Raw genomic sequence first — 22,727 nt, forward strand, 5'->3', positions numbered from 1 at the left:
CTGCTTTCATTTATCACTCTTTAACTGGCTTCAACATCTCTTCTCTCTTTCCTGTGGAAGTGAATGATTTTCTTTTTCTAGTTCCCTTCGCTTAATATACTCCTCTTTAACTTTATGGTGTCACTACACTCCAGATGACACTTGATTAAAGGTGGAGTGCGTGATTCTGCAGAAAGAGTGTTGACATTTGTATATGTTTGATTACATACATTGTACGGACAGATACCATGATATAACACAAGAGTTGAAAGTTCACATCAAGTATTTTAACTAATGTTAGCTATGCTGTGGCTGCTGCAGAGCTAACATGAAGAGAGGACAAGATGGCTTCCCACACCAGCTCGGGGAAGACTCCCCGGCTACTATTGCAAACATGACAACCACAGTATATCCTGACGAACTGAATGTCTGAGTGCAACAGCCCACTCTGCTTTCTCTTTTTGTTTCTCATAGTCAGGCTGCGTACGTTACAGGATTCTCTTTCCAGAACCGACATCTAACCACGAGGAGATGAAGAAAACTTTAATCAAAGTGAATGTGCTACTATTTTCTACTATTGCTAATGAAGATGCAGCTTTAGCTCGTGTTGTAACTCACTGTATGTCACAAAGATGTCCAACTGATTACATGGACTGTCTTACTGCCCCCTGGATGCACACATGGATGGTTAAGATGGTCAAGTCAATAAAAAAATAACATGAATAAAAGAAAACAATGAAATTCTACCCATAAGCATCCATAGAGCAAGTCCCCACTTTTCACTCTTTACCCAAATTGGTGCAGGTAAATAAAAAGCCGCCCTGGAGGCTGCAGGGGATGGAGAGTGTATTTGTAGACAGAGAGCCAATGGGTGAGGGAGGGGGGAGGGACATGAGAGCGCGTGTGTTTGCACTAAGTGTGTGGAAACGTGCATGTGTGCCCCATGTGCACGCAAAAAGGGGAGAGAGAGATAGAAAGAAAGAGGGAGAGGGAAAGAGAGAGTAGGGGGGACGTCCTTTCTACAGTGGACCTGTCACACACAATATTTAGCATGAAGTCAACCCCCCTGCCTCCCCCCTCCCTCCCTCCACCCCTATAGTATGTGTGGGGATCAAGCCTCACTCCTCGACAGCCTTCATGTCTGACAGCACAGAGGGAGGAAGAAGAAGAAGAAGAGGGAAAAGGAAACTGACCGAGCGACCGACTGAAGCTTTTTTCTGACTTTTTGACGCACCGGGGAACTTTTTGTCCATGTCACCAGAAAACCTGAGGCCAAGATACCCATCAGCCTTCAGCCGAGCTCTTTGTCTTTTCCACGGATTAATTTAACCAGACCGGGATTCAATGTAAGTGCAAATAACCGCACTTTCTCCCCCATCCTCTCCTCTCTTTTTCTCTGTGTGCGTCTGGGATCCATTCAGCGCGTTTTTAATTGTGCGTAAAAGCTGATACAATCCAAGACAGGCACTCCATTAACTCTACTCTATGGTAGACTTTTCAGCATTCCATAAAACCAACAATTCCCTTTTATTCTTGTACAAATGAAAGTTCAGCTGTGCGCTCTCAGGGCCTCTGGATTCGGCTTCAAATACACAGAAAAAAGTAACAACAGGAGTTTGTTTTTGGGGTGCGCCTCCGTGGAGCAGATTACGATGCTTTGAACGCGACACAATTAAAAGAATGTGAAGCATCTTCGATTCAGATTAATTAACATTTTATGAAAACATTTATAACTCATCATCAGATTAATCGAAAAGCAGAACAGGCTCTGCGCGAGGGCTCCGTGCCGTTTTGGCCTCGCTGAAATGTACGCTTTTATAACACAGTGCTGTGTTTTAGTGCTCATTAATTATCAGAGTCGTCCTGCTTCGATAAATGCTGCGTGTGCCCGTATTTTGGACTTGTTGGAAAAAGAATAGAGTGAGTTAGAACCGGGTTAAGCAGCGTTTCCACGCCCCGAAAATGCCTCTTTTTCTCCTCCTTAGTTTCAGTCTGATTTTTTCACCATTATAAGTTTGTTTGTTTGTTTCCTCCAGAATTGCGAGACTTCGCAGAGGCGGACGTTGTGAAAATATTTGGGAGGTCAAAATATTTGGGGATGTTGGGGAAATTGATAGGTGGCAGGTGGCTGCCGGGGCCACAGGAGACCGCGGACAGAAAAACAGAGCTGTACACCCCCCCACCCACCTCCACCAACCTCCCACACACACACACAAACATACACACACACACACACACACACACACACACACTCAGCAAGCGCACATACCCACAACTTCAATCTCCTCTATGCTTTTATTATTTGCGTCCATATTACGACCATTATCACAAATCATTTCCGGATTTTAACCTTTTAATATTTAAGGGTGAAAGTTCAATACTGACCTTTATATTACAATTATACAATTATATACATATTATAAAACAAAGTTAGACAATATAAAGTCCGTTAGTTGCTCACGTTTTCAGCGTCTCGCGGCCTGGGTTCATTTTTTTAAATTTTTTTAAATGTTTTGAATGTTTTGTTGTCGCGCGAGCGCCGATGTGAGGCCGAGTTTATTTCATTGTTTAACCTGCAGCACATTCTGCCTCACTCAGCCAAAATAAACACATTGACACCAATAATACTAACATTAAAATTATAGTCTCATATTATGTGAAATATTACGGTAAATTAAAAGTGGAGAGTTGCAACCAGAAATGTTCTGTTTGCTTTTTCTATTTTGTACTTTATATTTCACGCATAAAGCCAAAATATTTACGGTCTAAGCTGCGCCCTCTTTTACCAAACAATTAATTTTCGTTTTTTAAAGTCTGCTCTGTAGATTTTCTTCCATAAAATATTTTTTTAAAAAACTAGCCAAAACAAAATCCCCGGTTTAGATTTCCTTCAAGTAGGCCTTCAGACATGGCCTCTTTTGCATCCGTTGCCGGGTCAGGACATAGTAAAATAACATTTGTATAATCGAAGTTTTCGTTTGGCCTCAGGATGCGATGTAAATCTTTCTTTTAGTGCTAATTAGACAACCAAAGCGGCGCGACAGAGAGTCTGAAGGCCACGGTCTGCTGAACCCACAGGCCGACCTGTGCCCTGAAACACCACAGAGCAGCTATTTGACGCACAAGTGTAAATCTATATTTCATTTTAAATATATATAAATGAGCCTACCTTAGTTTGTCATTATAGCGAAGCAAACATCGTCAATAGTTGGAGAGGTGGAACTTGCATTTGACCTTAACTCACCTGTTAAACCACAGAACAAGGCGCAAAACATGAAGTAAGGTACAGCAAAAAAAAAAAGTAATATTCATGCATTTAATCAATGTATTCATTTATGTATTCATTTATAATTATTTAATGTAAACTTTTAATTAACATACATAACTTATTATATCACGGCGTATTTTAGCGCTGCACCCGTTAATAACCTACAATCCACCCTCCCGCTACGCTTCATCATGTCTAAAATATGCTTTTATTTTGAAATAACTTCCTATGAATTATTAAGGCCCAAGACGTTTCACGCTCACAGAGTCAAATCAGAGAAATACGTCACACCGTGATATTATCCCTGCTGCAGGACGGCGGTGTGTTAATCACTGCTGTGCACTTGTGTTGCCTCGCTGATTGCCCCCCCCCCTCTCTGTGCACGCGGGCAGAGACTCTGCTGCTGCGGCGCTGCCCGGCCTCACTCCCTCAATCATATGCAAATGGCTGTTATAGGAGGGCACAAATTAACATCTACAAACATTGGACTGAAATTCCATCTGCCGCCTCTTCGAGGAGGCCCTTAATAAGTTCTCAGACAGCAAAGTGACACACATCTTAATCAACTCTTAATCCCGGGAATTAATTCTCGACGCGTTTATGAATAATTCCCGGGCTAATGCCTGCAGTCCGTGGAAATGCAAGCAGTCTGCCGCGCGCACCGCCAGATGGACCCGCGCAATCTCCCGAAAAATGAGAGGATTTTTTTGCTTCCATTATTATTTCTTTTATTATTATCACCAGATATATATTTTAATGAGATCGGTGTCACCGGGCGGCTGCTTATGCAAAGCGCTCCAGCTAATGCAAACCGGGGACTCGCGCCTTGCTGTTGATTTGCGTCCAATGTCTGAACAGGAGGCCTGCAGCACTAAGGGTAAACACCCAGCACCATCCTAGGGATGTTTAAGGCTTTATTTCATAGTTTAGAGGCGGCCAAACAGCGTGTCAGGTGGATGTGGAGGTGGAGGTGGCTGCTTTTGTGGCACCAGTAAGCCAGGAAATAGCCTGAGCCCTGTGATACTCTCTGTAGTAGATGAAGAGGAGGGCCACATCTTCCTCCAGAGTCACAGTGATCAATGTGCCTGTCTGCTTAGCTGCTTGTTAGCTCAGTGTTAGCTTGTTGGTCATATTGAGCTCACAGTGAGGGGGGAGAAGGGCCCTTCATTTTGGAAATATAATCATGTGGCGCCCCTGCTGTATGTGTATCTGGGAGGGGGAGGGAGGAGGGGGGGGTTACTGACACCTTGTTCTGGACAAAATGACTGGCTTGCATCACCCGCACGCCCCTCACTTCCAGAGCCAGCCGGCCTCTCAGCACCACATTGACACCGGGCCGCCTGTCCATCCATCACTGCCACAGCGGATAAAGTCCCCCCGGACTGGCTCACATTCATATTTCTGACCAAAATACTGGACCTTGCTGCTGCTAGACTTCACAAAGGGGACAGCTGTTGCTCTGTCAGGCAGGCGAGAACCCGGACTGACCTGATCCAGCAGCCACGGGGACGTGTTTGTGGAGGGTCTTTGATTTTTAAACTCTTAGAAAAACAGCTCAACACAAATCTACAGCACAGGTAAAGCTGCTTTTAACAAACATTATTTGGTCTCTTATTTTGAAAGAATCAAAAAGTTGTTTGGGTGTTTTGTTGCTGATTTTTGCTGTACATTTGTGCTGAGATTTGCGACTCTCAACAAAGAGAAACTTCAGTTTTTCGTCACTCAAAAGGACTTAAATCTTTTTTCTCTCAGAGTTAAAGGTGGGAGCGAGATTGTTGCTCATGTGTGCCTCGTGAGTTACGTTTTATCTGGGCGATCAGCAGGCTTCTTGCTGAAATGTCAGGGTTCAGGTTTGTTTTAAAAGCTCAAACACGAAATGAGATGACTGTTAGATCAAACAGCCTGCCGTGCAAAACGCCCAAGTTACAGAAAAGGCAACAAATGACTAAAAATAAAAGGTCACATTTTCATTCGAATCCCTTTGAAATCCCAAAACAGGCCGATCGTTCTGTTATTGAATCATTCAACTACAAAGAGAAGGGAAATAATGAAACAATATTTGTGCGGCTATGAAGTAGGGAAAACTGATCTTTCTGACCCACAAGTCAACTTTAACCCACAAATCCATATCAGAGGCTCATTAATCCGACGCTACAACACAGAGGGAGCGTGCTTACCGAGCTAATCTCTCTGCTGGGAGACTCGGCCTGATCCTTCCAGTCTCGCATCTTTTTTTTTTTTCCCAGAGATGCAGCGATGGCCTCTGGCCGACAGAAGAAGACTCATTTTCCTGTCTCTTAATCTTAGCTAAAAGCTCTGATCATTCTCACGGACGCCAAACAAAAAACAGATGCAAGCCTTTTCTTTAAAGTCTCGGCCGCTTTGTGTTAGCAGTGACAAATGCTCAATGTGCATTCGACAGCGTTTTCGAGGGGGCTGAGTCGATGCTTGTCCGGCCGGAGGAAGACGGCAGATGTGCTCGATGGAAGAAAACGTTCCCTCACCTATCAGATGTCACAGATATTCAGCCGTAATAAGGTGCTAAACCTTTAATCAGAATATGCAGGTTGGCTTTAGTGCAGCATTATGATGCTTTGTCAGAGCGACTGACACAATGTTAAGTGGGGGTCAGGGAGAGTTTAAGGGAAAACTTTAATAACTTGCAGTGATGACATTGTTGGTGTTTGTGTGCCAAGTTCACATCATTAGGAGAGGAGCAGTGGAGCTCTGTGGGAGCTGATCCTACACCAAGTGACTGAACAACCTCCGTTTGATGAGCCTGCATGAGTTTAAAACCCATTTGAAACACACGTCCATCCAAATATATATATTTTTTACAATATACTAATTAATTTTACTTACAAAATCGATCTTAGTTGTGTTTTATAATGCACACGTGTCTTCAGTGCTTTAAATCCGCAGACGTGTCTTTTGCTTCAGATGAGATGGTCTGTTATTCCTACGGGATTTCTTTTTACAGTGAAGCACAAACTATGTCAGATCACTTTCATGAGAAACTGAATTGGCATGTAATATCTTTAATATACTGTCATACTTTGGCAACAGGAGTTCACACTGGAGGACATCGAGCTCTCGAACACTCCTTCAATGATTTGTTCAGATGAAAGCAGGAGATATGATGAGTTTAGTGACTGTTTGGAACAGAAAAGTAAAGAGTTTATGTAACAGGAAAATAAAAATGTAAATGATTGAACTTTTTTTTTAACCTAAAACTCATTGTACTGAAGTTGTTAACACTTTTATTTGAGACTAGAACAGAGCCGGAGCTCCTTCTGAGGACACAGAGGTCACGCAGTCAGAGCCGTGTCTGGGAGTTTGGCTGTTGTAAGGCGACTGAAGACGGCTTCACATTGCTGCTGTTAAAGGGTTATTCTGATGGAACCTCTTGGACTTACTTTGCTGCATTTGCATTGAGGAAAAAATATTGAAATGTAAACTAAATTGAAAATAAATAAAAGCACATAGAGTAGTACAAGCAACCAAAACTAATGCTAATGCTTTAACCAGCAGAAGCTTCGAGCAGAGTCAGACTCTTTGGTGGAAAGCCGTCTGCCACGATCGGCTACTGACCGGTCACTGACGATAAATTATTCCGCCTAAATTATATTAATCAGAATCCCCTTTTTTAAACAGTTTGTAAGACTTTCAGGAGGAGTGTTAACCCCTGTCAGCTCTAAAGTGTCTGTCGTGGCTGATACCGTGTGTAAAGCGCACGCTGATGATCAAAGAGCGCCGAGGAAAATAATGTCATTTCAACAATTTGAAATGTCGACAGTGAGTCTGGTTCAAGAGTTCAATCAGGTTGTGCAATGTGTTGTTGTTGGTGGTGTTGTTTGGGGTGGGGGTGGGAGGGTGTTGTTTGACGCCATGCCAAGCTCTGAATCCCGCCTCCCCTCGCCAGGCTTCAGATTTAACCCCCGGCAGAAGTCACATGTGACTGGCACACAAAGGCCTGGTATGGTGGCAAACAGGCAGCGGGGAAACTCTGCTGGGGGGCGCATTCTCCAGGGGGCGAGGAGAGCTGGTTTTGAGAGCGAGAGAGAGGGGAGGGGGGGAAACATGCCTCCCCCTGAAAATCTAAATTTGCTGCCTCTAAGTATAAAGCTCGTAGCCACAACGCTGACTGCACACCGGCAATGTCCTCACAGGCAAAGGTGGTATTGTCAAAGCTTGGCTCGGAGTCGCTGTTTGATTTTCAGGGATGAGCTTTATCGCCTTTTTAAATCTTTGATGACATGGACTCATTGTGGCCCTCAGCAGCCTTAAGACTCTCCTCTAAACCTGTAAACTTTAGCTTTTACTCAGCCAGTCCTGGGAAAGGCAAAGGTAAATAGAGGAGGAGGGTAAACAGTAACAGCACGCTGAGTTTAGGTGAGCTGAGCCTTTACTTTACGCCCGTTTAATCCCCTTTATTCCTCCATGAACAGACATGTTTCCTCCGTGTGATATAGCGATTGTGTGACTCTGCTTTTATTATTTTAGCAGCTTTTAAATGGAAGCTACTTTTGTCACATTAATCAAAAGCATTCTCTCATCATACACACTGACTTTACAACCATCGTAGCCATAAATCACCCCAACCCTCGATCATCTTGGACGGTGTGCGTCTGTGTACGCGTCCCAATATATTCAAGGTGTTAACTGCTCTCAGATAAATAAACCGGCAGCTATTTTTGGGCCTCATTGAGCAACAGTTCTACCTCAGCGGCTGGAATCGGCCTCTGAAATGTCATCATGTATTTTACAGCAATAACTCAATCGCCCTACACCACGTAGCCCGAAATAGAGTCGATTCAGGGCAGGTCCTGTTTTAGCTGCTTATGTCAGGCTCGTATAAAGGGATCGGGATTACAACCACGACCAGCGGTGAATGGAAAGATCGGAGAGAAAATAGAACTGGAATGTGCTGCTAAATTAAACCAATACACACACTCAGACTTCAAATGAGGGTTACTCATTTCAATAAATTGGTGCTTAAATATAAAAGTCTAACAGGGCGTATTCTTCAGAGGGTCACAGTGAGGTCAGTGTTTTTTAACCATCTTCTCGTCTCGACTTCTATCTTTGATAAAAAACTTTACGATATATTTTTTTAGAGTACATCTTCACAAAAATATGTGATGTCCTTTTGGGCCTTGTGTTTTTGTTTAGGGAGACTGTAGAGTGGGAAGTAAACTTTTTAAGGAGTTTTTTCTGCACTCTTTCTGACGGGCTGCAACAAGCTTCCAACAAACGGAAGCAGAGGATTTATTTTAATGTCTGAGAGGCAAAAACCAGGGCAAAAAAAAAAAAACCCAACCCAAATTAAAACAAACACTTATCCATGTTGATAAATCTTTCTGCTAAGTGAGATGAGAGCATCACTTCTATTATCTTCTCTCATCTGCATCACAGCAGCTGGACAGCCAGTGAGAGGACGGGAGGCTTTGGCGAGTCAAACAAAGTGAAACTTTAAAGGGGAACGAAAAGGATTGTGGGAGATTAACCATCATGCTCAGTTACGGCGAAGAAGAAGAAGAAATATTTCACCTGTGTTGTTGTTTTTTTAAATAATGTTTGAAGGATCTTTGTGTCAACAGAGAGGCTAAACACGATCACACAATGAATGCAGATCTAATTAAATGTGTGAACGAGCGCATTCCAACAATGATGTTGATATTGTGTCTCTGACATGTGTGTGTCTCTCCCTGTGTGTGTGTGTGTGTCTGCAGAGCCTGGTTATGGATTTTAACCTGCTGACGGACAGTGAAGCCCGCAGCCCGGCGCTGTCGCTCTCTGACTCCGGGACCCCGCAGCACGAGCCGGGATGTAAGGGACAGGACACCAGCGGTCAGTCCACACGCAATACAATACGCATATACATACATCCACCTGGGCCGATGTTACGTAGATATGCGTCATTTTCCCACTATCATTAGATCAAACCTATAGTGTGTTGATAACATAATGACGATCATATAGCCTGAATTCGTGCAAGCAGAAAAGGGCACGTGTACACTTTTTATGAATAAGGCACGAGAAGGAAACATTCGTTATAATATTAGTGATTATATTAGGGTAATAATAATAATAATAATGATAATAATAATAATAATCAGGAAAAGCCTGCGTATTTCTGTGTAATATCTTTAATAAATTATGGATGGAAACGGCCTGAAAAGCAGCACATAGTAATTATTCCCTTCTGTTCTGTGGTCCATGTTCACAGTACATGCTGGATCGTCAAGGAACTAGAAGAGAACTAATCCCCCCCCAAAAAGCGACCATCAACCGATTACTTTACATTTTTAAATCGAGCACAGAAAAATAAATAAAACCGAAAATACGCCGTAAACTCCTCAGCATTTGCAGGCGCGTTAGAGAGCAGTGAGCCTGCAGGGACCGTGATCCTGAGAGCAGCCTCTTTAATTGGAGCTTTATTCGTGTCTTTACACAGCAGCCTCTCTGCCGCGCGTGCAGCTGATGACCTCTAATAACGCATCACTCATTTGACTTTGAATATGAAAATTTATTCCAAACGAGAGAAACCTTTTTTCTTTTCTCCTGAGAGCAGCAGAGTCAGCACGCGCCCTGATTTTATTTAGCTTTAAATATGACATCCATTGATCGATTTATTTATCTAAATGTGATCATCTTTTTCTGCACATTTTATCTGTGTTTAGTAATAAAAAAAATATATAAAACGAATAAATGATGATTTAAAGAAAATCTAACTTTTGTTTTAAAACCTCGTTTTTGTATTAAAATGTGGACTTTGGACAAAAGCGCCTGCAACATGAAACTATCACATTGTAAAATGGGAATTACACAAAGTGATGACTAACTAGGCTACCTCTTTTCCCCGGGCTTCTTCCGGGTTTGGATTTAGCTTTTTTTTTTAAATTTTTTTTGCCTTATTTGCCGATACCAACACGTAGGTCACGTGATAACAGATGGTTATACAGGTGTAAGTAACTACGTAAATACGTGCTTGCTGTTGATTGGTGGACTGTCGGTCGCTCTGTCACTCTGCTTACACAAACTGCAGCTAGCTTGATACACTTCTGTAACATTAATAAACATTTTTATGTTACTATCAGCATGTAGGCCGTATACATAACCTTTATCGTCCCCCCCTACCATCTGCATCTATCGGTGCTCTGTGAGTGTGTGTTTATGTGTGTGTAACCTAATCTAATTGCTAAAGTGTGTGTGGTTAGAAACCCAGCCGTAACAAACTGTCAAACACAAACTATTTTAGTCCAAAAATGCTTTCATGTTTCTGCTGCTGCTCAGGACGTCTGAAGGAGGCTCAGACAGTCTGACAGGATTTACTACCTGCTGTCGATGAACCCCTTTTAAATACACGACGTGGTGCTTTTCATTGGAGCTACATGTTGATGTCTTAAATACATTTCTCTCCATACGTGGATTTTATTTTGAAAGTTAAGCCATAATTAAAGTAATAGCACATTGGCAAATTGAAGTGATGTGGTATAATTATTAAAAACATATGTAATTAGTATTATTATTGTTATTTATTTGTAATAATAATGTAAACCTAATTTACATGTTTAATTAATTTCGTTTCACAATAAAAGCCTCAAATATTAGCACGTTTATAGACTTCAATAAAACTCAGATATGATTTAAAGAAAATTCTTCTTTTCTAATATGTTAATATATATAAAATGTGAAATATTCAATAATTCTCTACCTCAGCTTTTCTCTCTCCTAATAACAGGCATGAAAATGTACAACATGTTTTTGTTTGTTTCTGTCCAAACTCTCTGAGAACTCTGCGTGTGCAGTGCATTGTGGGTCTTTTAAACTCCGTGTTTGATCCGCTCTGTGACATTTCTTGCTAAGCTCTTTCACATGCAGAAGATTCCAGTTAAAAGTCACATCCTCGCGTCGCTTCAAGTCAGTGACATGACTGGTCTGATGAGGAACAGACTTCATTGTGTTTTCCCTTTGAGAGCAGAGGGACACAATGGTGAGGGAACACTTTTATCCACAGGGTTATTTCTTCATCATACAGACGTTTCTTACATTTTATTGTTGCTTTTATTCTCATTTATAATGAACACAAAACACATCAGGTTTACTTAAGCATAATACGTCTGCCACACCTCACCACACCGAGCTGACGCCTGTGCCCCGGGCGGTGTGCGGTCTCACACCCATCACTGAATGACCACAGTGTGTCTCTTTATTCAAAGCTTTCTCTCTCAGCTTCTGTAAAGACTGACTTTGATTTTGAACTTGCGTGCTGGTTTTTTAAGATCTAACCTGGCCTAAATCTATCTTTGATAGTCCATCAGTCGTGATCACTCCTCTTTGATGATGCCTACACGACGACAGCCTTTATCTCTGCATGTATTCCGGGTTTGTTGTTTCTCCAGTCGCTGAAAAGTGATTTGGTTAAAAGCCTCTCGTCGCTGCTTTCCAGCTTAAATCCCTCTGAGAAGCTGACCTGGAACGGCTCTGTCATGTCGGCACATTATCAGTCAGATTGCTCCCATTGTTGCTCAGCGCGTTGCTGCCCTTTCCTCTGTATTGTGATAGACTTTGGCCTTAAGTGACAGCTTACCCAGTGTCAGTTTACTGCCAGATAACAGCCTGGGCCTGGCCCTTATTGGTTTTGCTGGTGGCCCTGCGGAGCCTCTTTTTAAACCCTGCTGATCATTTGGAGCTGCTCTGAGAGCTAAGCCCTCGCCAAACAGAGCCCAACTTGCCCGAGTCACAAAAGCCTGATCCGCGGGATTAGCTGGCCAACTAATTTCACTTCTTTCTGTGAGGTCCTTAAATTGCAGGAGTGAGAGGAGCCCTGGCAGACATAACATGGATGTGTGGTCCTTTAAAGTGGCAGCGCTGGGGGCCAAATGCAATCACTCAGAGCTCCTGCCCATCTTTGAACGTAATGCAGTGTTTGGAATCGCTCTCTCCTGGCAACGTCACACCCCTGCTCGTCATTCCTCCTCCTGCGGGATGGAGAGAGTTCACATGATGTTTGATCTGACAGTATCATCCAGTGGCTTTCAGCAGGGAAGGACGCTGCTGATGCAATGATGCAGAGTGAAAGGTGTCAGAATAACGTGCTGTTTCACAGATACAACATGTGTTAATGCATTCATTAAAACTGTGCAGGGACGAGAGCAGGAAACGTACATGCATAGACTTACTTTTACTGAAAGCACAGCAGGGAGCAGAGATTACAGCATACAGCTTTACATTTTAAAGGATCATTTATAAATATGTATAATTTCATTTATATCTTCGTTTTATATCATTAAGCTTTTAGCAGCTCAACAACAATCGCATCCAAGTTTATACGCCCTATTTTCTCTTATAACCAGAGCTCGTTTGAGGATTATGTAACAAACAGTGTTAGATAGAAACAGAAATGATGGATTTGTTTAGATTTAATAACCAAACATTATAAAAATGTGTTCCAATTAACTCTACTTCAACCGGCGATACACTGAAATGCTGCTCACACATTACAATAATGATGATAATAATAATGCACTGAATTACTAATATGACGTTAAACATGGCTTTCAGCATAATAAGCACTTTGTCTTTTAATGGTTGAAGTTCCAACCATTGAAGTTTCCAAACTGTCCTCTTATGTTATAATTACCATAATGTTTACTCTTTCTTATCATGTCATACATTATGGTGTAAAGGCAGAGTCTGATTTTCTCTATATAGTACAAAATGACTCAAGTTCTTTCATAAGTAAAATATGATACAATAAATGTACTAATGTACTTTTAACAAGACATTTGTGTCGGGCTGTACATTTATTAAGAACATATTTCTGCTTCCTCTCTTTAAAGTGGTAATCTCAGTTTTGTTCTCTTTGGCGGTACCCATGGCGATAAACTGTAATTGCAGGAGCACACAGACAGTGTCGCATGTGTGACGTCCACAGTTGGCCTCTTGATTTTCCTCACCGATGGGCGTTTGCCTTCATCTGAGCGTCGAATTTGTTTCTTTTTCTCTGGATTTTCACTTATTTTTGAAGTTGTATCTGTTGTCATCGATCTTTTCTTTGTCTGTTCAGCCATACCAAAAGTTCAGCAGATTACTGCTTAAACACGTGCAGAGACAGAAAAGCAGCTGCTTAGCTCCGCCTACCCTCTCTGGCAGACCAGCCACTGCTGGGTGATGGGAAACGCGTCACTAACTGGGCATTGCTTGTGATTTTTTCCGTGAAAGTCGCCACCGACGCCCAGTCTGTATTACAAAGGCTTTCAGCAGTGGGCCATAGGCTCAATTACCATTGTGTTACCTCATTTGGCGATAGATAGTGACTTAACAGACATTTATTTAAATGAAAATCTTCGAGATTATCTCTTTAAGCCCGACCATCATGGTACAAAATGAAGAATGGCTTTGCGCTAACTCTCGTTATAATCCCACTTTTGGAAAGGAGGGGTTACCAACTGGGCCATGTTTTCAACTGATTGTTAAAATTGTGTGAACCACTTTCCCTTCATATATCTGCAGATAAGCACTCCTACAGCTTTTGTCAGTGCCTTCTACACAGACTCATCATGTTCAAGACATTGTGAAATAAGTCACATGTAAGGTTAAATACATGCTTTGCAGTTTTTCCGCACTATCCTCACATTATAGAGTGAGGCATTGATCCAAGCTTACATTTACGTCAGTGATACCATTTAAAAATACAAACCTTTCAGCAACATAAACATTTTATCAATTATTATTATTAATATAGCAACAAATTTTACATTACGTGTAAAACATTGTTGTTGCTAAAAACAGGCACTATAGGCATGATTAGATTCATTCTTACTACAATTTATGATCTAGTTTATTTAATTTGACTGAAAAACAAGGTGAGAAAAACTCTCAAACTCAAAGTTAACTTAGTAGCTTTTCATGTTCATGTCTTGTTCTCATATTGTGTAATCTTCCTGCCTCGGCCGCTCCTCCCCCTGTCCTCATAGAACTTTTGTTCTTCTGTGCCTGCAGACACAGAGAAATCCCACCAGAACCAGCTGGACGAGTCGAGCGCAGACGACGGCTCTCTGAAAAAGAAGCAGCGGCGGCAGAGGACTCACTTCACCAGCCAGCAGCTGCAGGAGCTGGAGGCCACCTTCCAGAGGAACCGCTACCCCGACATGAGCACCAGGGAGGAGATCGCAGTGTGGACCAACCTCACCGAGGCCCGGGTCAGGGTGGGTACACACGGCTCTGCACGGCCGAGCATGGTTACATGCAATCAGCCATTTGTACATCAGTGTGACACATTGGTCCTGATGAACTATTTTCTAGATTGTCCTGATATTTGATGTGCATGTTTCTGAGGCCAAACCCTGAATCTTCTCCTCTAGCACCATCTCATGGGCCGAACTTTCACTTTTGTATAAATATAAAAACGTAGCGTAGAGATTGGCAGGATATAAACTCCTCTCAGTGGATGAACCTTCCACATTTTAGGAACACTGTGAGCTTTTCTCTGGTGCAATCTTGTGTGCAAAGGCATGGAACACATTCAAGCTCCCAAAGGATATTACCTTTAGTTTTCACTGTAACTCTGAAGCTTAAAATTTTGTGCACAAACTTCCCTGACTACATGGGAGGAAAAACGCAGCCCTTCCGTGTATGTGAATCCCATAATTCTTTATTTTGTGAACAAAGATAAAATAGATCTCACTATAATCACCTTTAATTTTTTATCCCACTGATTTGCTATTTCAGCTGGACTTCCTGGTCTGATTTTCATTGTCCATAGTAGTCCCTGCACTGTTTTTACCAGGTCTCTTTCTGGGCTGAAACCCTGCGAATCTTTTTGGTATATTATATTATTGTGAAACTTGTATGTGTGGGGTATGATGAACTTAAATAATTATCTGCCGCCCCTTTTGAACAACAGGATTGTGAGACGTCAACAGAGGCAGTAAAACAGCCAATTTGACGTCCATGTAAATAGTTGCACCGGACCAACGGACAGGGTTGTGACACTTAGAGGTTTTAAATGTGCGTGCGCCACCAGCAGTACACAGCTAACTTCAAAGAAGAAGAAATTAGCAGCAACCAAAAATGGTCCAGGAATACCCTCAGAGCTGAAGATAGGATCTCCTGCCATATAACTGACTTTGAAAGGTACATGATGATGGTTTAGAAAGCAAGGAAATAAGCAAGGATGGCATCATGACAGTCCTTTTTAAGGATATATCGTGGGATCTGATTGATCTGATTCATAAATATAATTTCATAGGAATGATGTCATATTGCCTCCTACCAAAGCTTCAGTTCACACACCAAACCTGAATGTCAAAGGTGGCGCAGAGGTTGCCCACACACAGAGGTTTAGTCACCGTAGCTATATGGAGCAGGAGGACACACATTCCAATGGATGACAATACAATCGCTGGCCTGCCTGACCCGTAATGGATCACATTAATGTTGGCTGGTTGAAAGGTCACATAGCACGCACTCTTGGCTGTTATTTTGAAAGGACAACAGACTGCACAATGTCTCGTCCTTAATATCCATCAGTGGCCTCTCCAACCCGGGCCGCATGCAGGCCGATTCCTACGTGCCCGAAATACTTCCCCTGTCAGATTGATTCATGTGATTTGTCAGAGAGCTGTAGTTAATCACCAAAGTTACAGCCTGACGCGACATATTGATGACACTTAATCGAGGGTTTAGGGACACATGGTGCGGTATTCTGTACAGACTGTAAAGGCTTTAAAGGAGGTGTGTTGTTTCTGAATCAGGCTTTGGAGATACAATTGACTTCACTTGACTTGACTGAAATATTATTATTACTTTAATGTAATGGGACCTTCAGAGCAGGCTACAAAACCAGGCCACTACCATGCTACATGCTAGCAAGCACTGCTTTAAAGTCAGTGCTAAGGTTATGTTTACCACAGTTGCCAGTAGAGTTTAGTGTGTTAGCATTCTAAAGTTTGGTAGTTTGGTGTGTGTTAGCATGCTAAAGTCTGGTAGTTTGTTTAGCACTAAAAGCTCATTGCTAGCTTGTCTAATGGCCATAGAACAACACACTTTCGGAGCCACTCTTCCGTGTTTATATTTTCCCATCCCATTTATAAGTTGTAATTATAGTTCAAAATATATTCAGCTTGTAAACACAATGTTAGAGCTACAGCTGTGCCAAACAGAATCCCAAATGTAACCTGCCTCCACACTTTGATTTTTCACATTTTATAAAGGTGGTGCTGCCTAAAATATGCCTCTACAGATCATTATTCAGAATATAGGGCCTGTGTTTGACAGGACTTCATGGGTTACATCCATTTCTCCATCTGCCTGCTGGAAGTACAACCAAGTCTTACCGCAGATGGTGAAACAATCACACAATTTAAATGATTAGATTCGTTTATAAGGACACATATTCAACCTGTTGCTTGTCGGTCATCATGAGTTTCAAACCGATGGGTTTCAGTTGGAAGCCTTTCAGTGTCAAACAGCGTGATTACGTGTTGGTGGCACTCATTTCGTGCCCTAGTAGCCTTCAGGGCTTTCTGCCAGAAAGTTTTCTCTTACACCCGGGAGACTGTGGCCCGTGTTCAGTGTGGGACTAAAGTCAATGCTAGACCTAACCAATGCTCACAGTCTGATTATGTTTAGGCATGAAAAGTACTTTGTAGAAAGTAAAATTTTATTGGAAAATATTACTTCAAGGAAACTATCAAAGCAGGGGATTAGGTCAAGTTACGTACAAGATGAATTACCTCTCTTTACTCCACTTTGACTTTTATCCTCAGTCCTGCCAGTATGACCAATCTGTTGCCCCTGACCGACTGCCACTTTTTTATTCTTTGTTGGCTTTCCAAAGGTTTTTGGAAAGCCACTTGGTTTGGTAATAGACCCACCATCATCAGTTCATATCACTTCTTCTCTAAAGAAAGTATTTTAATGACCTTCTCATGCTGTCGTTGAACCATTTTACGGATAAATATGGCTTCAGACGAGCTACTGAATAACCCTTAAGCTTTTACCACAAACCTTCAAACTGCATTGCCTCTGAGCCATTAAAAAGATTGGGTAGCTCGTGTCCTCTGGCGTGGGCTTTCCCCTGCTGTCACTGGAATGGAAAACTCAGAGTCATGTACTCTATACTCATATTAATGGTCAACAGCTTTCTGTTACTATAATAACAGAGGGTTGGATGATACCCCGCATGCATGCCAAGGGAGCAGAGAGCAACTGAATATCAACATGGGACTTTTACACAAGGTTTATGGGGGTCAAAGAGATAAAAACATTTGATACTAAATTATTTTAATGTGAAATGAAAACATAGTTTTAACAGATGACCAGAGATAGATGCTGTGTTTAAATAAAAGGTTTCTGTCTAACCAACGAGAAAGAGACAGAACCGTTCCAAAACTTTCCTCTCAAACGAAACAGTTTTAATTTCTAAAAACCCTCAATTTAGATTTTCCACTCGAGCTTTAATCCAATTCATTTCCTCCAAATATAGGAGCAGAGAATGACAAATTTGAAGATTTCTCTCCCCTGACATTTCTTTCATTGGGATCTCACTATTCAAATAAGTCACTGATTAGTTTTAATAAGCCTCGCCTGATATCACTGTTTGATGATACACTTTAACTTTCTTTCTGGGATCATTATGTCTTCAGAATAGTCTGGATACATTTGCACACAATATCACTGAGAGTATTTGAGACGGGTTAAGATACTCTGACTCAATGTTTTAGAATAAAACTTTATTGACTTCTGACACTTTGGGATATTTGAGGTAAAAGTAAGTGTTAAGTAAAAGTAAATAAGCCCTTCAGTCATTCTGTTTTCCAAAATAAGATTATTGTAAATTACAAGTCATGCTTTGAAAACATCTCATGCCTCATGATTGACAGTAAAATGATTCACTTCACCCATTTAAGCTCTATGCTGGTCACAGATTTCACCTCATCTGGTTACCTTAATTTCCCCTCACATCGAGGCTTCATCATTAAAATGCATATTAAATAACAATGCTTTGTCTAGTTTTGAACTCTGACTGTGTCATACCTTTAATTCTCACAGCTACAAGATTGAACAAGGAAAGCTTCCACAAAAGCCCTTTTCTGCACTGCCAGTTCAAGGCGGGATTATTACGCCGGCATCGGAGGTAGTGACAGAGACGTAACAGTTGCAAAACGGCGTCAGTGTAAACAGCTTAGCCGACAGGGTGGAACAGCGCCGTGTGTGTATTTGAACGCCGGAACGCTATTTAAATACACACGTGCACCAATGTAAAATGGCAAAGGCTGTATGATTGCTGTATCAATGAGTATAATCAAGCGGAAAGTATCAACGAGCTTTGTTACGCCGCTGAGGCGGAACTGCAGTGTAAAAAGGGCTATTACTACAGCCAGGTATATAGTTATATTTTATATTAATGTTTCAGTATGTTTCATCACCAGTGAAAAACTCCTCACAGGGGCTTTAAAGTGAGTGATACATGTGACTGTTAAAGAAAGCAGGATGAGATTTTTTGTTAAAAACCACCACAAGCATGTACAGGACAAAATCAGCAAAGAGATAAGAGGTACGGCTTTGTCCACAGGGGGCGCCAAAATCAACACAAACCCAAAGTGCCTCACAGCAGCTTTAATTTTACTATGACAAATACATTTCAACTTAAAAGCCACTGATACTCTGATACATGATAGCCACTGATACAAAATAACACCATGTCACTTTAAACAACAGTTCTAATGAGGATTACAAAATGAAAAGGTATTTTTATACCTTTGAAACAACTCAATGAAACCTCAAAGGCTTTGTACTTCACTTTCTTCATTTAGCTTCCCACTGAGAGCGTTGAGAAGTCTTGGATAATACAAAAAAACAAAACAAAGGTTTTTGTTATTTCACATCAGAGATATCTCTATTTCTGTTTCTTTTCCAAGCTCACCTTAATGATTTGGAGTATCTCAGTTAAAAAAGGTGATGTTGCTGACCTATGATTGGTTACCTATGATCAAAGCACACCAGAGTTTTAGTCTTTAAAAGTGATACCCTCTGAATGATTGTGGTTTTTTTTAACAATGAAACTGACTGCATTTCCTCATGCACACTTGGACACATTCAATGTATTTATACTGTATTTATATTCGGTAAGTACTCAATTCTGATTGGCTATAGGGTGTTCATTAATTCCTGACAATGGACACCTTCTAAGTAGTTGTAGTGAAACAATGACATGGCTGGTTACCTAGTCTTCTAGTTAAACACATGGTAACAATATGTTTGGCTTTCGTCCACTGTGTGCATTGTTCTTGACTTATTATCTTGTTGTCACACCTTTAGCTTTCGGTCTCGAAGCTGAACCAAATGATTCAACGAGCTGACATAACTAGAAACATCTCCTTTACCAATCGAAGCTGAGATCTGTTGTATTTACTGCAGTAGTGGACAAGGTTTCCATTGCATTGGACTATTATGATTTTTAGGTATTACATAAAACGTCAGGCATTTCTTGGTTAACAGATTTAAACTTGATTTTAATTGCAAAACCAATAAAGACAAAGAAACGGACACCTTTGGGGAATGATCCCTTTCATAACAACCCTGTTATTGGTGGACGACTTTCCCCAACCTGCCTGGGCCTGAAAAAAACCTTGAGCTTTTAGGGAGATATTTAAGTTTCAATAGGTTTTACCAATTAAACTTTACACTCAAATGTTTGTTTTTTTCTCTTTTTGGCTTCCATAGGTATGGTTCAAGAACCGACGTGCCAAGTGGAGAAAGCGGGAGAGGAACCAGCAGGCAGAGTTATGCAAAAACGGCTTTGGAGCCCAGTTCAATGGACTCATGCAGCCCTACGACGACATGTACACGGGCTACTCCTACAACAACTGGGCCACCAAGAGCCTAGCCAGCAGCCCGCTCTCCGCCAAGAGCTTCCCGTTCTTTAACTCAATGAATGTAAGCCCCTTGTCATCCCAGCCCATGTTCTCGCCCCCCAGCTCCATCCCCTCCATGAACATGGCTTCTAGCATGGTGCCCTCAGCGGTGGCCGGGGTTCCCACTACAGGGCTCAACAACCTGGGCAACCTCAACAACCTCAACAGCCCGTCGGCGCTCAACTCGGTAGCTGTGACGGCAGCAACTTGCCCTTACGCCACCACAGCCAGTCCCTATATGTACAGAGACACCTGCAACTCCAGCCTGGCCAGCCTGCGGCTCAAGGCCAAGCAGCACGCCAACTTTGCTTATCCGGCGGTGCAGAACCCTGTGTCCAACCTGAACCCCTGCCAATACGCTGTGGACCGGCCGGTATGAAGAAGAAGCTCGTATGACGACCCCTGACCCTACCGACCAGCTGTAAGTCCACTATTACCCCACTTCACATCTCTTCAGTTCCATCTTAAAGCTGCCAGATGTGCTGCAGGCTGGCAGATTGTGTTTGATGGCACTGTATGAGAATAATCTTCAAAACTGACAAATAAACAAGTAGACACGCCCAGATGGACCACCGCGCTTCAAAGGAATTCTCTCCAGTTTGTGAGACTTTGTCGCTGAACTGACCAACTGCTTCAAAGGATTTCTAAAATTTATTATCCACATTTTTTCCTTCTTTTGAACTGCATGATTAGAGTAAACGTAGAAATCAAGGGTAAATAAAACTTGGATGCTTCAACTGGACTGGTGGTCAACATCTTGGCCCAAAAATACCAAATGCGATCGTTGCTACTGTCGCAGGAAAAGGGACCTGTGGTTGCAATGCGGGAGAAATGGAGGATGTATATAATGGACTTTTTTCTGTTTTGTATGTGACAAAAAAATATATGAAAACGTACTTTAAAGATGAGAAAAGCATGCTCTTCAAAAGCAAAAGGCCCTAGGTTGATGTACTATGATTACATCCTTTAGGAACTTTAGACTTTGTTGTGAATTCTTCCCCCCCGCGGAAGGTCATAGCTCAAAGGTCAGCTTGGGTGGGCAAGAAGAGGGTAGTCCTGGAAAGTGAACACATTAACCTCAAGCGGTTAAATACAAAAACAACAATTAAGTCACACATATAACAGAATATCAGCAAGATTTTTTCAAGTAAAACTCTAAGAAGCCATTGAGTATATAGATTTGTGTGGTGTTATACAAAGGGAGTCCATGACTGTAAAAAATGTATGTAAGAGTGCAGTTGTCATTACAAAAAACAAGCTTTTTTTCCCGATGTAGCCTGCTTTGTCTCATTAAATAACCAATTAAAGGATCCGTTTTTATGAACCATGAATGGATTTTGACATTGAGCATGTCCTTCCATATCACTTATCTATAGCCTCTGGCTTTACTCGTGTGACTCAGGCCAAAACGTTATGTCCTCACAACAATGAGCGCGGCTCCATGGAAACCCCCGACTCACTTCCATGGCAACACTTGCGCAACGATGAAAGAGAGTAGTTGGCTGGAGGGAGATATAGATGTTCCCGATGGCCGCTCTCTGATATGTTTGACCTACACTCCGAGTGGGAACCGCAGGCTATCCAGTGACACAGCAGGAATTCACAGAGGCAGCGCCAGGATTACATAAGAGCCTTCAAGGAGCGAGGTGTCCCAGCGGAGCCACAAACGAGGGGTTAGCAGCCCATCAATCCCCATCAGCCCCTGCAACTGTTTATTGCTCTGACATTTCCGCTGTTGTGAGTTTTTCTTGATGCTGAATTCTAGGTAAATTCTCCAACATCATATTTGACATGGGGGAGCATCTCTCTTCAGGATCTTTCTATGAGGGTGGAAATATCTCAACATAATGTAAATTCTGCAGATAATAAATTAACGCAATTTCAACTACGGATACTTCTGCTTCTACTAGTATAATACTGCTCACTAAACATCCTTTTGTTCTTTCTTCTTATAGCCAACAGGTGACATGGATCAATGAATCATACATGTCATTGGTTTACAGATGAAAAAACAGAGAGCCTACTAATTGAAAATATTCAAAAGTAAGATATTGAAGATATATTTTTACTGGCCATTTTGCCTTTAACAGATACAATAGATAATAGGACAGCTAAAGAGAGACAGGAAATATGGGGAGAAGAGAGCGGGGGATGACATGCAGCAAGGGGCCGATAGCAGTGCATCTCAGGCTGTGGCCTCTGTATGTGCAGCGCCAGCTCTACCCACTGAGCTAAACTAGCGGCCTGTTAATTTTAATATTTAATCTGGCAATTTGCCATTTAACAAAACAATCTAATAACTATTGTTGGAATAGCAGCGACAGAGCTTGTGATTTGCTTCCCTTGACAGAACCTGAGTACAATAAAAAAGGAAATAAGGTCCAACTTCTTTACCTACATGGGTCAGAACATTATTAAAAAAAATGACTCAGTTCCAGAGCGGTCTATTTAACAATAAAAGCTTTTTAGCATTCAAACAAAACAGTTAAATAACTTGTATCTTATACATAATTGGTTGATAATTACATTATGTAATTACATACATATTTACAAAA

General features: G+C 41.7%; 1 protein-coding gene across 2 annotated transcripts; it reads left to right on the forward strand.

Moving 5' to 3' along the window:
• The first annotated feature begins 1,123 nt into the window (after positions 1–1,123).
• On the forward strand, positions 1,124–21,619 carry pitx3 (paired-like homeodomain 3). Of its 2 annotated transcripts, none has more exons than XM_069658586.1 (4): positions 1,124–1,325; positions 8,980–9,097; positions 14,255–14,460; positions 19,982–21,619. In XM_069658586.1, exons 2-4 carry the CDS (start codon positions 8,989–8,991, stop codon positions 20,549–20,551), a joined length of 885 nt encoding a protein of 294 aa, XP_069514687.1. In that variant the 5' UTR covers positions 1,124–1,325; positions 8,980–8,988; the 3' UTR covers positions 20,552–21,619. The 2 variants fall into 2 exon arrangements, with proteins under 2 accessions (XP_069514687.1, XP_069514688.1); XM_069658587.1 differs by lacking the exon at positions 1,124–1,325 and adding an exon at positions 7,611–7,639.
• Positions 21,620–22,727: the final 1,108 nt, after the last annotated feature.

Source organism: Semicossyphus pulcher, unplaced genomic scaffold (genome assembly GCF_022749685.1).
Source record: "Semicossyphus pulcher isolate SPU_LCO1_2020_fin unplaced genomic scaffold, fSemPul1.0.p SCAF_12, whole genome shotgun sequence".
NCBI lineage: Eukaryota > Metazoa > Chordata > Actinopteri > Labriformes > Labridae > Semicossyphus > Semicossyphus pulcher.